This window comes from Egretta garzetta, unplaced genomic scaffold (genome assembly GCF_000687185.1).
Source record: "Egretta garzetta isolate BGI_Z169 unplaced genomic scaffold, ASM68718v1 scaffold321, whole genome shotgun sequence".
Taxonomy (NCBI): Eukaryota; Metazoa; Chordata; class Aves; order Pelecaniformes; family Ardeidae; genus Egretta; species Egretta garzetta.
Genome location: NW_009258756.1, coordinates 2317587 through 2335438, shown reverse-complemented (window position 1 = coordinate 2335438; position 17852 = coordinate 2317587). Strand labels below are relative to the sequence as shown.

Below are 17852 nucleotides of genomic sequence, written 5' to 3'. Positions count from 1 at the left end.
TTTTTAGTTTTGTTTATTTAATATTACTTTTCATATTTTTTATTTTTGTTTTACCAGTCATAACTACGTCATCTCATGCCACTTAATAATAATTATTAATTTCCGTAATATATTAGAATTTAAAAATTAGGTATTTAAATTATGAAAACAACCTATCTAATAGTTGCTGTATATTTCATTTGAGTAGGAAGATAAGATCAATATTTGGCTTCGTAGTATTTTTAGAAGCCCTTGTTTCTAAAACCTAGGGAAAAAAACCCATAACAATACAAGGATTTTCCAAATGGTAGCTACTTTAACTTATACCATAGATTAAAATTATACAGTACTTCATTTTATTCATCACAGCATTCTAACCACACACCTTCTCTGCATCCTAGTGGCAAATGGTAAAGTCCTTGCCTTCTCGTGATCTTAGCAAAGCTATTATTCTTGCTACACACTATGTGAAGTACTCAGTACTTTCAGTTTACAAGTGCATGGATTAACTCTGACCTCTTATTAACACTGATTGGTTGTAACACTACTATCTATAAGCAGTAACTCTGGACTGAGGTTCTCACACATGCATCCTGCTCTTGAAACACTCTTGTTTTTCATGATCAATGAATATGAAAGGTTTCAATTTACTTGATCCTCATTTAATCATGAAACCTGCACTTTCCCTGTTTTGCCCAAGTGAGAAACTGCTTTTCATGGCACTACTGTCTCCTTGATGTCTCTTCAATATTGCCAATGTAACGACAGCTCAAACTCCATGCTCTCATCCTCACCATCAAATTTGTTAATTGTTTTTCGTGTAGTGATGATGCTACTTTGGCCACCATGAGAAAAGGTGTTTGGGTTTTTTTTAAAACTGTTCATTAGCTCAGATGAATTAGTAAAATGATTTCTTTCTTGATTTCCTAAATTTTAACTTGATGAAAGGAATTTTCCATCATATACTTGACTTATAACTAACTTCAACACAACATTCCATATTAATAAAATACTCCCTTTTACCCCTTCCTCTGAGTTGTTTCCTAGAAAGGAAAGCCAAACTTCTCTAATAGTAAACACATAATATTTTACAAATAATTCACTAGAGACTGTAAGAGCTAAACAATCATTTGTGTGTTTCAGGAGATAATACTAACATTGTAAATAACATTTTATCTTATCCAAAAGTAAGCAAGATGATTTATGAAGCAAATAAAAAGAGATAGCTCCAAACCAAAAGAGCTGAATCTGGGGGCTAAGCAAAGGAGAATAAGGAAAATATACACTCAGATCATGCTGAAATTCAATGAAAATTTTTGTATTCTCCACTTTAAAACCTCTTCACAAATGGATCACAAAAATAGTAAATGACAGAAGACAGAGTATCTCTATTTATGAAGAAGCCAAAGGTAATGCTCAGGCCAAAGGCTGCACTTACAAGAATCCCAGATCAGCATGCCAAAAGAAGGCCTTATGGTGGGGTTCAGTTACCTGCAGGTGCTGAAGGCCATTTGAGATGCCCTAAACTATGCAAGAAATCTATATGAGGTCAGCAGATAGGACACAAGGACTTATGGGAAATAAGTATCACTCTGTAGTGGAATCTGGGGGCATGCAGGATATCCCACAGCACTAAAAAAGTTACACTAGCTGCCTAGATTTAGGCAAATTATTAATATCCTTAATGTCTAATATTATAATTGTGACCTCAAAAAAAAAAAAAAAAAGGACACAAAAATACAGTTCCCATTGGCCCAGTGAACTGAATTCAGTAACAGGTCGGTAAGCTATGAGAAGACTGACAAGGCATCATTTTTTCAAAAGGCTCTTCTGCGTTTTGGTGGAGGGTGAAGAGGACAGGGGATACATTACCCATGGCATTCAATAGAGCTCAATCAACTTTTCACAGTGTATGAATCTTACCGCATCTCTGTATGATCTTTGAAGGATGAATGTCCTTAAAACAGCATAATAAGAGGCAACTTTGTCTCTGCTATTTTCATGTAATGAAGAACAGCTGTTCACCAGCCATTGTGTTTATTGTCTTCTTCCATCCTGGCTTCCACCATGCTCTCAGCCCTACCACCCTCTCAGGTGATGCCTATTATAGTGGTTCTATCTTGGTTCCAGAAAACTTACAATCCCAATGTAAGGAAAGAAACAACAGTTACAGATAACAAATAACTGCATATAGGTAACAGTGATCCAATATAGAAGAATGCAAGAGAATGGTATACCAGTTGCCTTACTATAGTTCAGATTTTTTCAGATATTGCGGCAATGTTCCTACCTTTTAAGGAAGGATTTAAGGAGGGATAATATATCAATTAGGATAATTGATTATTTGTAGTTTTGCTAACTGTCTTCTATAAAATGGAATTCTCCCTGGAAAAACATGAGCTCTACAGCATGTTAGTGATATCATAGGAGTATTAAAGTGCAAAAGACGAAGATCAGAACACATACATTTCTAAATATCTCTTTATCTCACACATTTCATATATCATTGTGGCTATTCTACCGCTGTAGGATATACTTAAGAAGCCAAACAAAGATATATATGCTATTGCCTTTTAATGTAGAATAGCTATACACATTCTACTTACATAATTTTTTCTGACCTGGACACATTTTGATGACTCCCATACATTCTGTAGTTTATAGGTGCATTTTATTTGACCAAATGTATGTAACTGTATAAGAACTCAGTCATAAAATCGTAATCATACAGTACTTTATTCTAAATGGTTTATAAAGTAAAAACTATTATATTTAACAAGGGAGAAATGAACAAATTTCCATTGGTTAACAGACTGCTATATTGACTAGAGTATTATCACCAGAATAGAAGCCATATTTTAGGAAAGTAGTGATCCCCAGATTAATATGTCCTGAGGAATGTTTAATTTTCTAGAAAAAAAATGGAATTACTTATTAGTGAGGAAAAGCACTGCACTAAGTTTGCTACCCAAACCCGCTCTTGAATCGATTCTGTTTTCCTGCCTTTTCACAATACCACTTTAAAACAAGAACTAAAAGAAAGAAGTGAAGCGCATCAGAAGCTTAGGCTGGTTGGGTGGAATGAAAATAGGGCTTCAGAATGGCTCCATGGAAGGAAACAGTTGTGTAGAGACACCATGATTCTCTGGCTATCCTGAAAGCCAAAAGTTGTATCTCCTACTGCATACTGCTCTCAAGACCAAGACAGGCCTGATGCAACCTAGGAGAAAGCAAGCAGCACCCATCTGTAGTACTGTAAAAGTAAAAAATAAAGAATGTCAGAGCTTTGATAATTTGTCTTCCCACGTTCTTCTATTAGGCTGGTGAAATAAGTGATACATGCACTACGAGCTGCAGCAGGCTACGTCAAGCTATGTGTCAAACGGTGCCACTGTTCAATGACCTCTGAAATTCAGGGGGAAGAATAAACCAGATCAAAATATAAAAATACAGTACCTGCAGTACAAATGTGTATTAGTAGACTTGAAATATTGGTATTACCTGAACTAAACAAACTTACCTCAAAACCCCGTGTGATTCTGCCATTATGCTACATTAGAAGAAATCTCTTCCAAAAATTAATCAGCTTAGCTAACCATGCACCATTTAAAACTGCACAGAGAACTGTATTAGCCATTCATAGAGGATACAAATAACTAAATGTGTCCTTTCTGCCTGGCAAGCACCATATAGTTCAAGGTGGATCTGAAAACTGAGAATGGACCTGGGCCAACATGATCTCAATTGTTATTTTCAGTAATAAAGTACAGCTAGCACCTCAGCATGCAACTCTCACTTGAGTGGAAGGGGACAGGGACAAAATACAATGTTCTGAAACAGCTTTTATGGAAATCATGCACAGTCTGTGACATGTAATTGGTCTCTGGAGCTGCAGTCTTGTTTAATCCTCTACTTTTAAATGCCATCTTCCAAAACCAAAGGGTAACAAGTACAAATTGTATCTATAAAACAGCATCACAACTTTATTCTCAATAGCTAAGTATTGAAATGCAAGCATACATTATAAATAGAAAAACAGCTGGCTTGGAGCACATTGCAAGCCACTAACACAGTTGAGGGATTTGAATGACATCATAACCCGTGAGAGCATGTTGCTGGCCAGCTGGTGTTATTTATAATATACTCATAATTGAGGAAAAATAAAAAGGCAAAAGTTAGGTATTGCAGAACTAACAAAGTTGAATTCTCTCTTTCCCAGTGTCACTTAAATTGTTATCATGAGTAATTATGAAGATTACTACTAAAAAGGGGGAAAATCACCCTATGATTACAACAGCACATTTAAGATAAATGTCATGGGAGCCCCCCAAACTGGGCTACTTGTGTTACTATGTTGATAGCACTGTAAATTCTAGGAAATGATACGACTTCTTCTGTGTGGTTGCTAAAAGATCCCAAAGCTATTTTGCCCTATTTACAAGTAGTGCTCAACAATTCTGTTATTTTTAGCAAATTGCAAACTGCTATTTTAGGGTTAATAGCACAGAGAGTTGGAGGTTTTAATTGTTACTCAGCATATAGGCATGCCAAGTTTAAAAATGTAAAGATGCATTAAGAAAGAAGTAGATCACCGACTGCCTGTCTTTCTATACTATATAAATAAAATACCCATGCCTCTATGCATAAATAAAATGTGCACGTATACACAAAGGTATGCATATATACAAACAAAGCCCTTTTAAGTGTTTATGTATTTGAAACGCAGACACGCGCACACACATAAATACAAATGCACACATAGCTATCTGAAAGTTAACCAGAATACATTTCCTTATTTTTCATGGCAGCACAAGCTTTTTTTGTCTGCTAACCCCTCAGTCACTAATTCACATTCTTTTAAAGGGAAAAAAATATGCTTCTGTGCTCTAGTTTTAAAATGCAAAGGTATGATGTTATTTGTCACCATGCCCAAAAAAGTCCTTAATCGGTAACTTTGCCAGAAGAGGGAGAGAGAGAGAAGGCAAATGCTCCCCCAGCTGTTTCCTGTCTACAGTGTCTGTGTAATGTAGATAAATGTGAGGATTTTCTCTAAATCCCTCTTCTGTTTGCTAAATCTCACTGTCACTGCTAAAATCAGAGCAGATAGAGCCTGCGCAATGGAATAAAGTCCTCAATATTGAAATGTGACATTGCTCTCAACATCTCACATCTCTCTGGATTTCTTTTTTCTCATCATTACTGCTAACAAATTCATTTCCAGACTTTGCACTTTTAAGAAGCAATGGAAAAAATCAACAGTCTTTCAACACAATTAGTTAAGTGCTGCTTTTGTGATTTCTTGAAGGTAAATCTTTATTACTATTTCAAATAATTTTTTAGTTTTATTTTACTGTGTATTTGTCTGCTTCTTGTTTGAAGAGTATTGTGCACTTTCAATAACATTATTTTAGAACTGAGAATGATTTATAAATTGCTGAACATGCAATTTTATGTGATCTGGAAAATGGCTGTATGTAATAGTTGCAATTACATAGATAACTGTAAGGGTAAACTATTGCAGATACATGTCTTAAATTTCACTTCTATTCAGAGAACTTTGCAATATTTCAGTTATGTCATTATTAAAGGGTCCAATTACATCATTGTCTATATTGTTAATTAATGCTTCTGAAAACAAGAACTTATAGCTGTTTTCTGCAGGTGCAGGGTTTTATAGGAAAAGAGGTATTATTCACATGTTAAGTTTCTGCAGTTTTATTGTACACAATTATAGATAAAATGTTCATGCTTTCACAGGGAAACTTTTAGGAGCTGTTGTCACTGCAGCAATTTTCTGGCAGCATTGTAGCATTTACTTGTTTTTTGCTTTCATAAATTAAAAGTAAATGTGAAGTTCAGTTTGTTTTCTACATTAGAAACCAGCTGCAACTCTTGCTGACCTTGCATATTTGTATAGCTTAAGCAATTGTACATAAAGAAAATGGAAATTCCCCTACATGTTCCTCTCCAAGTTTTCCCTTGTAGGGAGGGCTGTTTCAGGAAAGTTTGCATGTGAAGTTTCATGCTATGACCCTGTAATTTCTACACATTAATATAAGCTGTCTTTAAGTAAATTTGGCTTCAGTAGGTGCATTGACCTCTGTTTATGTCAATTGGCCCTAGTTCAACTTTCCATTATCAGCGAATTTATACCTTTCAAGAACTTTTTTTCTTTAATATTTTGCAAGGACAGTTATGCAGTTGACAGAATTCTCCTGTTTTAATTGTTTAAGGCCTAATTTTTTTTTTAGAGTGCCTTACACTTAAAGCACACTTATCTCATTTCTTAATGTGATTCAAAGGAGCAGGTCTGTAATTGCAACAGATGAAACCATTCTCTTAATGTATACATGGGCATCCCTTCCAATATACTTGAAAGATGAAGATGATTTTTTTTAAAGTATTGAGCAAGGCACTAAGAGACATAAAAGTAATGTGCTAGTTCCTCAGCTGGTGCATCCTGCCAAGCTTCCTTGGAATCAATGGAACATATTGATTTAGGTTAGGATGTAGCCCAGATTCTTTAATCAGAGTTAGTTGTATTTAAACCTTGATCCACTCTACAGTACATATGCTTTATTTATATAATAATTACTAGTGAATACTGTTATTACATTCTAACTACATACTTCTACTATAGCTTGGTAATCAGGTCCAACTTCTATGGACCAAAATGTAATTTGGAGTATTATGCTTGATGTTTTTTTCTATAGCATATACTATCCATAAAAATGGTGGCCCCTTCAAGATATTTATAATTATTGTGGATGTTATTATATGTTATTAAAAAGACTGAGCATGTGAAGAATTCTTATACACGACTTGTGCCAAGTGATAGTTTGCTAGATGAAGATGACTTCTATAGAAGTATTAAGAAGTAAAAGAGATGCAGAGTGTTCATATATGGCATTCCTTTGTGGTGCCACTCTTCTGGACTATTAAAAGAGGAATGCAACAAAAGCTGGTTATTCTACTAAAAAAAGAGGAAATTCCAGCTGTGAAAATATGGTCAGTCATTCTATGCAACTAAAAGAAGTGCTTAACCAGGCTCATCCTGAACCTGTATTCAATTTCCAAATGTAATTAGATGCTTCAATAAACCCCACCCACATGCCAATGCATTTTCTTTTAAACTCTCAACTTTCTAGTCAAATTGGGGACATTGCAAGCACCCTGCCTATTTGTAAAGAACCTGAAGCAATATTGGATTACAACTTTGTATTTTCTTAAGAATATTGCCCTCAGACATAATGGGAACTTTGATTTTATCACAAACATATTGAATCAACTAATGTTATGTTTAGTTAAAATGATGAAGTAACGTTAAAGTTTTAAACTATGTGTTGGAATTAGTTTTGATGAAACAGCACTTAATTTAACAAGTAATTGATTGAGCCCTAGAAACATGTGAGTCTGTTTTCTTTTCCCCAAAGTTTTGACTTGTTTGGAAGTTCTTGACTGTTTTTAAATTTGGAGATAAAGTTAGAAATCCTCTGTGGTTTATACTGTGCAGCCTTTTTGGCTTCCACTAAAGGAAAAACAGTAGATAATCTGCTTTGTTGTAGTTCAATGCTGATATTTATCTGAAAATGCAACCCAGCTGAAAGGTCTTGAAAAATAAAAAATTGTTAAATGTCTAAGATTTATGTTTATTTCTGGCCCAAATGTTATACAAGAATAAATTGTTAAATACATAATGTTCTTGTATTTGTAATGTCTTTCAGCCTTCTGAGGCGGTGTGCTAAACAGCTTTCTGCTTTACTTCCTCAGAACAGGGAACCATCTTAAACTGCAGGTGCATCACATTTACTTTAGAAATTCAAAAATATGGCAAGGGAAAAAAGAAATTGATGTTACGATATGGAATCATTACAGGAAGTAATGCCTTGTGTTATCATCATTCATTTATAATCTGACCTTCCTCCATCTGCCATTGAAGTCATGTCCACACATTAAAGCTCGTTGGTTTTTGCATGGCAAAGTTGGCTAAAGACTCTTATGAATGGGGAAATAATTATTCTTTCTTTTTATGATATATCATGGGATTTAGATTTGTTCATTATTTTCACAGTGGAAATATCAGGAAAAAGGGGGGATGAATTCTGACTTATTTATAGATTTGTCTCTTATTCAGCTTTGACTTAAGCTGAAATAGAGGACTCATCCAACAAGATTCTAAGATCCCTTGCCAAGAAAATAAGAATTCTTAAAAATTATTGACTAGAGAAGGCTCAATACCCCACTGGATCTGATCCCATATGAGCAGACAATAGATAATTTCATCAGTTTTTCAAAAGTTCAGTGAAAAAATAAGATTAAATGGTCCCTGAAACCCTGAAAGGAACTTTAGGGAAGATTAATCATTTTACTCCAATTACTTTGTGCTAGTCTGCTAAAACAAAGCAGTTTTAAGCCAAGGTTAACTGCATGTGCAAGAAAGATTTGTAACTTCTTACCTGACTGCAATATTAATGTTAACCTTGAGAGAGAATGAAACGAAATGCAGATTTACATCTTTTGAAACTAGCATTTTTGGCAAGTGATCTAAATCAGTTCAGAATATGCATTAAGCACATTCTTCACTGTCCTTCTACTAAATACACTTTTCCTAGTATTCAGGAAAAAAAATGCTACCTTCTTTGACATGTTGGGTAAGATCTTTGGTTGATATAAAATGATACAAAAGGAAGTGGATAAATGGAAAAATGCATATTTACACCCATTGAGGATTGGCCTTTCTTCATCCATAAGTCCAGGAAAAAGACAGTTTGTAACTAAACGTAAATGAGAAAAGAATTATCACCTTTGTATATACCTCACAGCCAAACGTGACTAAGAGGATATAATGGAGGTCAGTGAAAGTATAGCTGCTTCCATCAAGTAAAAATACAAATCCTTAACATTCCCAGTAGTTCTCTTCTTAATTTCTTGAATGCTTCCAAATGTTAACTTACTAGTACAGAGGACTGTAAAAGTCATTGAATGTGGTCCCCTACTATGGAAGGTCCCTCATCAACTCTTCTGTAACTTTGGCAAGCTCTACTTGTAACTTCTTTTGTTTTGTCCTGGTATCTCCCTTTTTAAGGTGGCTGGAGAACCATGGAGTACTAATTATGAACCCTTCTCCTACTGGGCCAGATTTCCTTCCGTCCAGTTTACAGCCATTTATCCTCGTGCCCATGCTGTTCTTTAGTTTAAATAGCTCTTCTCTGTCATATGCCACGTCCATCTCCCACAGTACATTGGCAGGCAACTGTCATATTCCCTCTTAGTCTACCTGGTCTCAGACAAAACAATTCAAGGCTGTCTAGTCTTCCTGACTCTTATTATTCTGGGCTTCCCTTCGCCCATCCATTGTACTCTGCCATATCCTATTTTGCAGGAGCAACCATAAATCATAGTTACTAAAAGATTCTCTAACTATGTGTGAATGTGAACCAAGAATATTCACCAGAGGAATTCACCAGTTTACAAAATACATGCACTAAAATATGCAGACAGTTGCAAAATTATGGGGAGGCATTTCCTGATACTGTGTTTATTGTCTGACAAATTACAGTACCTATGCATTCTCAACTCACAAAGGTGCCGGATTCATTTTCTTAAGACTCTGCTGGGAAATTCTTACGCTGCTTTTGCTTCCTTGGCAGGTGAAGATGCACACTGTGTCCTACATTCATTTCTTCTACCTTGGCCTGTGTTTGCTTACCTTAACCAGTTCTGCTGCTGCTGGCCCAGAAACACTCTGTGGTGCTGAGCTGGTTGATGCTCTTCAGTTCGTGTGTGGAGACAGAGGCTTTTACTTCAGTAAGTCAACCCTTTCTTTCATTCAACTGCTAAACTTTTCCATGTAACCCATTGGAGTATGCAACTGCTCTAAGTGAGCTTAGAAATGATCAAACCAGGCTGCCAAGTATGACTACTATCCTCTATCTTGGAGATGCCCAAGTCTTTGGTGACCATAAAGTTTCAGTAAAGAGTAAAGCTGTGTCTGTGTTCAGCCTCTCTGACTTTCTGACAAATTTTCCTTTTCAGATATGTTTTAAACTACTTTCCAGCTGTTGCTATTCCACCTGCTATATTACTGCTTTCTGCTGACCTGCCACCGAAATTAAAAGAATGAAAGCACATACTAGACCCAAGATATTCATGAGGCAGATCTGCCTGTACCTCTTATGACAGACTACTCATAAACAGTTTAAGTACGTGTTGTATCATCTTAAAAACACACTAAGCTTCAACATCTGGTTTGAAAAAAGAGAAAATCTGGAAGGCAGCAAGCAGAAAGTTACCACATCCAAGCATCCACATGCTTTGTCAGTTAAATACAGGTGAAGGAAAAAAAGAAAAATTCATGCATGGTGAGATAATATAGATTAACACCAGTATAGAAAACAGATGAAATTAGGTCTGCAATAGTGTGGATGTATTAGTACTCAAATAACTTTTTGGAGAAAAACCTACACTTTGGAACTGAACATCACAATATTTTTCCTTTGCTGTGTTTTAGATTATGCAAATCTTGAGTAGTTAGATAGGTAACTCTTTTATCTTAGTACCTTCTTTCAAGAAATACACAACTTGTAAATAATAGAAAACTATTTCTAATTTTCAGCTATTTGCTACTCAAATAACATAAAGTTAATGAAACTTTTAGCTAGGAATATATTAATTCTGAATTCATTCATTAATACATTCATTCAAAACATGCAAGAATTTGTGCTTTTAGAAGCTAGTGTTTACTTTTAATAATAATAGTGTGTGCTTGTCTGAATTTCTTGTCTGAAGTTACCTCTCCTTCAGGGCCCCAGCTGCCTTTCCAAACAAGAATGTAACTAAGAAAAGGAAATACGAGGTGGTTAGGTTATAAAGAGAAGAAATTAATGAAAGGGGTTTATTTATTTATTTATTTATTCTTTGTGAGGTCTAGTTTTTTTTTTTTTACTTTTATAATCCTCATTTTATCCTAATAATTCTTACCTTCTAAGCTATCATTTTTGCTTTTCTGATCTTACCACCCCATTCCTATTCATTTCTATTCATGGAGTTATCGCTTTCAATATTATTCTCCTTGCTTGCAATAAAAATAGAATCAGGGAAATCCAGATTCTTGTACTTTTAATTTATGTATAAACCTGATTTTCTCAACATACAAGCTGCAGACATTTTCATGATCTTCTTTCCACTTTCTGTTAAAGTTTACCTTTGAAACTGGGAGCCTTAATTCACTAAAGAACCCTTCTTTTATGTATTTATCACTTTAGCTATCATTAAGGAGCATCTACACTAGAGTGTTGTTTACCTTAGTATTCTGGTGCTAAACCCAATATTAAAAATCCTGGAATCTCTCATAAAGGAATTTACATTTTTCTACCAAGCCTTTATGTGTTTATTTGAACACCAAAATCTGTTACATTTATCAGCAGCTGAGTTACACTTAAGGGACTATTTGAGCATCCTACAAATACTTCCTCTTCATGGATGGAAGGAATGCAAAGGAAGATTTTCATCTCCCTGCTCCTGTTTCTGCACCAGAAAACAATGAGACAGGATACAGCATCCTTAAAACAGCATAGCAATTTTTTTTTTTTACTGTGCGTGTATCTTAGGCATTTTCCCAGTCATTCCTCTCCCAGTAAAATATTTGCTGCTAGTTCAGAGAATTATCACACACAAGAGTCGCTGTTAGTGCCCAGCAATCAGACTTACTGTTATGTGTGCTCTTTGTGTTCCTCAAGGTAAGAGGACATGTGAAATGCTAATCATCAGCAATAACTCTCTTTTTTTTTCAATCTCAGTTATTCTAAGGTTGCACAACCTGTTTCAAAGCTAGATCATCCTTACTTTAAAATACCAGGATGGGTTTCTGAAGTTTTAAAGGAGATCTTTACCCTTGCAATCTTGAGTTTTATCTGCTGGCAGTAAAGACTTCCTATTTTTTTGTTGTTTTCTTACATTCTAGTTTTCACTTGCATAATGTAACTGTTGACACCATAAAGGTCTACCTTGTTTTGTATGGAAGACTGCGGAACGTTTTACTAATGAATGACCACCCTGTTTTAGGAAAGTCTTGCACTGTTGTAACCAACAGCCTGCAATTGCAACATTCAACAGGAATTTTATTAAGTTGATACATGGTCCTTGGATGTTAATTAATGCGTGTCCTCTACCTGACTACTTCTGATTCATGAGGCAGCAGTTTAATCTGGTTTAGCCTTGTCCCTTTTATTTGTTAGCGTTTAATCTAAAATATAGAACTATAGAAAAGTAAGTCCAGTAACAGTGGTAAACCAACTTGAGACCCTCATATCAAATGTACTACAGAATGCAGCATATCGTTGGAGGTTAAAAATGCTGCTCCATTTCTTGGGTCTTTTCAAGAATACTACATCATTTGCAGAAATAAAAATCCAATGAAGTTTTTTCTTTTACTATGAAGAGGATGTCAATTTAAATTGTATTTTAAGCCTTCTATTCTCATACTCTGGTTCCTTTATATAAAGTATAATCAACGGTAATGTTTGCCTTTAACTTGCACAGGAAATAGCTGTGAGGGAAGGTTTTTCTTCCATCATTCTGTATTTCACTAGAGAATCCAAATATAAAGAATACCTTTTGGCTGAGGTGGAACTCCTGGTTCAGATTCAAGGTCAAAGCTTCTGACTATTCCTTGGGAGTTGTGGGTGGAAACGAAGATAGACATAATTGAGTTACTTTCTGTTGAAACTGTACTCCACAACCACAAGCCTATATCTACGGCTAGGACTGGAAGACAAAAATTTCCTTCATATAGTCTACTCTGCCCAACTTCCTAACTATAAAAGGAAATTCTTTACAGCTTCTGAAGAGATGCCCCAGCTGCTCACCACACACAAAGGAAAGAACTGACTTCAAAATTAAGTCAAATGTGGTTTCTACTGTCCCCTTTCTTCATGAGGTAGGCTGGCAAAGAGCATTTCTTAGAGGTTTTTTTAGGGGAGAACACTGCACAAATCCTCAGAGCATCCGCTTTTTCCCTTGGTCACATTTAACCGCATCCAGCACTGGCTACTTCTTGGACAGCTTTTTCTCTCCCATGATTCACCAGTGAAAAGCAGTTTGTTGCCACCTTTTATCTAGCAGCACCTCTCTAGCAGAACTACTGCCACTCAAGTTCCTGTGTACTAGCTTATGTTAGGAGAAGCCAACAGAGGGCCTGGCCACAGCTACACGAGTGGCTACACTTAGACACAACTCTTCTCAGTTAGTGTTTTTCTAGTCTCAATAATTCTAGATTCAACAGTCATGAAGCGAAATGGGATGGCTGCTATTTTTAATTGAATTTTAATGCCTAGAAGAGTCTACAATGCCACCACTATTACAAAACAATGCTCAGGGCAGAGAATGTTGGAAAAACTGAAAAGACAAATTACAGAAAACTTACAGAAGTGATAGCCCAGGAGGGGGAAATTTGCTTGAAATAGTCTAGCCTTATCACACGAATTTACTTTGTAGAATAATCAAAATAACAGATACTTTTTTTATTCAAACAAGTTGAATTTGATGGACTATCATTAATTCTTGCTCATGTTATTTCCTGAGGACTATTACTATCATGAGAAAAGAAAGCAAATGTAATTTGCTTTAAGGAGCAAATGCCATATTCTTTTTTATCTAGTTTTTTTGTCCTTTGAAAATATACCTTTTCCTTTTCCAATAAATGGATAGCAGTTTGGCTAATAATACACAAGTGCCAATAAAGAAATAACTTTCTTATTTCCTTAGACACTTTAGGTCATTCCAATTTCTAAAGCCCAAGTTAGATGGCAATACTTATTTGAAAACCGTGGCAATCAATTTCATTAATTAAACTCCCACTTTTTTTTCTATTAAAAAGGTGCTTTGGGCTTATGGTGAATCTTCTGAAGCATCACTTGCATAGAAAAGAGGGAGCTGAATTTAGATACTTGACACAGTGAAGTTCCTCTGATATTCTTCAGACAATGAAGAATGATCTAGTACATGTTTCCATATGTAAAAGAGTGAATCCCATAAAAGACGGGCTTTTCTGGTATTCAGCCTAATGTTCCCTGTGGAGAATCATTACAGATTTTTAATACTTTTTTTTTTTCCACTAAGACAATCAGAATTGTGTGTTGTCCTTGCAAATATCCCAAGCTGTGCGCAACATAAGACTATTGGTTTATAATCAACAGAAAATCAGGATAAGACAGTGAACATAATTTTGGATCACCAAAGCTGTCATCAGATCTCATTGCTTCGTAGAACTAAGGTATAAACGGAGGAATTGCTGCTTTACAAAAGGAGGAAATAAGGGGTATAGCAATAGGCAATTACATTTCACTTCTTCCATTTCCCTTTAGTTAACAGCCTCTTGTTTACTTCAGGATGCCTGCTTTTAAGATGCTATTAAAGTTTCTAGGCCTGTCAAACCTATCAACATAATTACAAGAGATGGCATGGCACTCAGTTCTTTAAGTACTCCATACCTGTAGGAGCTATGAGTCATTAGCTCCTCTCTGTGTCCCTGATTGAAAGGAATGTTAATGTTACAAGCCCAAGAGAGGCATGCTGAAAAGCTGCGGTGGACACACACAGCCTGTGGTGTCAGTGACAGTCTTACAATCTTTGCAAAGAAATGTTGGTCATCTTGACTATGCTCACACAGCAAGATCTAAGAGCGTTTTTTAGCTTCCCTGGTCTGGCTACATGCTCCACTTGTGTCCAAATCCTGTATCCATGGAAGATTGGAGTGTATTCCTCAATCTTTTCCCACAGGTTCCTTACTTTGTACAGGAACGCTAGCCTGGAAAGGAGCTAAGATGTGCTTTAACCACGTCTGCAGGGTCAGTGCTCAGGGAATGAGGACCTGATACATTTGTTGATATATCTCTGTAAGAAAAAAGACAGGTCTGGCTTCTGGAATGGTATATAGTCAATAGTCAAATAATAGTCAATTGTCAAATAACTGATACATAAGTTTGGAGTGTGCGCTGTTGCTCCTGGTAGTAATCATTAAAGAAGGCCTCTGAAAGAATTTTGTCCTTCTTTACCACATTAAGAAAGGCTAGGGAATGCTCATAAGGCTAACCTTAGTTTAGTGGGGTTAATCGTCTTAAGTTACCTCTTAATAACAGAGAGAGAGGTACCACCTTCTTTCTCCATGGATCACACAGTGAGTGAGGAGGATTTGCCTCTAGACTCTGCAAACAGGTCTCCTCTACAACTAGTTCTCAGGTCACCAAGGATTTCATACTTTTTCAACCTTTTCATTAAGAGTGACTGTAGTAGTAAGGATAATTTTAATGAGGTGAGTAGAAACAAACCATTGATCAAAATGTCAGCAAGAAGCATCTCTGCAAAAAGTGTCTACTACCAAAACCAAATAAGTACAGTTGATCCAGAAGTTCAATTTATATGTGTCCTTATTAGCTGTTAGATGTTAGAGATGCTAATGCTTTTGATGATGTTTATCTTTATCTATGCACTAGGCCAAGTTTCAAATTTGGTCTCAAATAGCAGAAAGCTGTTATTTGACATTTGATTCCCTAACTGCTATATGTGTATTTAATACATTGTTTAGTCTCATGTTGGATAAAGTCACTCAAAGAAGCACTTGGCAAGATCAACATTAATTCTTGGCATAGCTGCCCCTCTTACTTTTCCACTGAATCTTAAATACCAAGAAAAACCCTTCACTAACTTCAATTCTGGCATATGCTTTAGGCAATTGGCCAAAACCTTTGCATATGGACCTCTTCATTTGTTCTGGTATTAATAATGCATTTGCAATATTTGATCAACAGCAGCAAGAGTCGCAAAGCGCATTATTTAGTTTAGCAGAACCACACAATCTCTTAAAACCTTTTGCATTAACTACTTGAGCATCTAGGGCAATCTATACAGAGTGCTCAGTCAAAGAAGGAAGTTCATACAGCTATTTCTCTAGAGCTTATTCAGCACTCTAGCTCTTATGCATGTTTCAAACTCTCTCACATCACTGAAAATCAAACAGAGACTTAAAGCTCTTTCCATTTCAGAGCTTTGTTAAAAAAGGATGGATCCAAACTTGTTTATTAAACCATGGCCAAATGTCAATATTTCCCTATGATACAAGCTTATTTGGTCAAAAATATGACAACAAATGAAAGGGGTTACCAACAGTTGAGTGATTTCTCAGTCTAGAAATCAAGAAAAAAGAAATAGCACAAATGTATACTTATTGAAGAATTTATGCTATATTTATCTCTGGTAATAACCACAGGAACTTCCATGTCAAAAAGAAGAAAAAGCCATTAATTCATACTTTTTTGTGGTGCATGTAATGCAAAATCAATATGCAAGATATAGCCCAAGTACTGGGTCTAATTATTAAGTAATGACTGGCATATTTTGTGTTTGCATTCATGAATGAGATTCTGAGAATAAGAATTTTAAGACATCCATAGACTTTGGAGGGGCATACCATATAGTGACCAGTGGGTCACTCCAACTTACAGAAAATTTTGCATTGTCACTGTAAAAGTTTGAAAAATGAATCCACTTAAATTCTAAATGCCTACTTCAACTGAAAGGCTGTACTGTATGCACTGGTTAACACATAACTTTCAGAATAATAGGATAAATAGCTTTTCTTACTGTATCAAAGCAAGAAAAGTCAAATGCTATTTTCTTTTCAGACTTTCCTAAGTATCAGATAAGTTACATAGGTGAGCTTACCTTGTTAATTTTAGCTGATCAACTTTTAGTTAAATTTCTGATTGCCTCTCCAATGCCAATTCCTGGTAAATTGGTTTGGAATTCCTTAGAAAATGCCCTTGAATTCTTTAATAAACTTAAATTCCTACAAAATCAAACACAAGTCTGAGATACTTGCTATATTTTCTAATTGAATACCACGTACAGTCAAATTTAATGTGTTTTCAATATTCTTGCTCTTACAAGAGAGAGTGGAAGCTGCTTGCTTACCTTGTGTTAAATACTTTGCTACTGAAAACTGGAATAGCTTCCTTTCATCAAAGAAATAATTTAGAGCTCATCTCTTTTTTTTTTTTTCCCTGAGTCTACAGCATATTTATATATTTCCCATGTTACTTTTTAAATTCAACTGTGATCCCAGTTTTCCTATTTATGCAATAGAATGGTTCTAGAGTAGGAAAATGCCTCCAGACAGCAGACCCTTCTGCTTGCTTATGTGCCTGTAAAAGTATGGAAGTAGGGAACGAGTGTCCTGTTAAAGCACTTCCATTAGGAAATTATGGCTAATGCCCAAACCTGAAATTATATGAATTTTTTTGATACAGAACTATCTGTTTATGGTGCTTGTGTCTTTGTGTGTTAGGCAGAAATATACACAAGGCTGAGTATGCAGAAAAAAGAAGGGGTTGGCTCAGACCATTCTGACTCAATCCAGCTCAGTGAACAAAACTGTTTTCTTTCTGAAAATAAATATTCTAGCAATACTTATTAGCTATTTCTATCTCCAAACAAGTAAGCACTGAAGAAACACACCCAGCTCCTATAAAGAGCAACTTCTAAGGAAAGTAAATACTACTGAAAATTGTTTTAACTTCAAAAGAATGTTAATTAACAGCCATATCCTACTAAGGCAATGGATAAAAGCTTAAAATACGCATATAAACTCTGTATTTCACAACAAGTCTGTATTCCAAAGAATATTTTTAAATGTATGGGCTATGCAAAGACAGGAAAAGTATAAGTGTTGTGGGAAAAATGGGAGAGAAGATGTCGTTATGGTTGTGGATGCGAAAAGATGAGTACGTTCCTAACTAGCTTTGATGGTGATGTGGTACTATGTATAATAAATCCAGTTTACAACAGAGGGATTTTTTTCAGACTTGCATTAACTATAC

General features: G+C 35.5%; 1 protein-coding gene across 1 annotated transcript in view; it reads left to right on the top strand.

Moving 5' to 3' along the window:
- Positions 1–5221: 5221 nt before the first annotated feature.
- Positions 5222–17852, top strand: part of IGF1 (insulin like growth factor 1) — a 48501-nt gene continuing 35870 nt past the window's right edge. Inside the window, exons 1-2 of the mRNA XM_009649249.2 lie at positions 5222–5284; positions 9630–9786. Of these exons, the coding sequence (XP_009647544.1) occupies positions 5222–5284; positions 9630–9786 (220 nt within the window). The remainder of the gene's footprint in view (positions 5285–9629; positions 9787–17852) is intronic.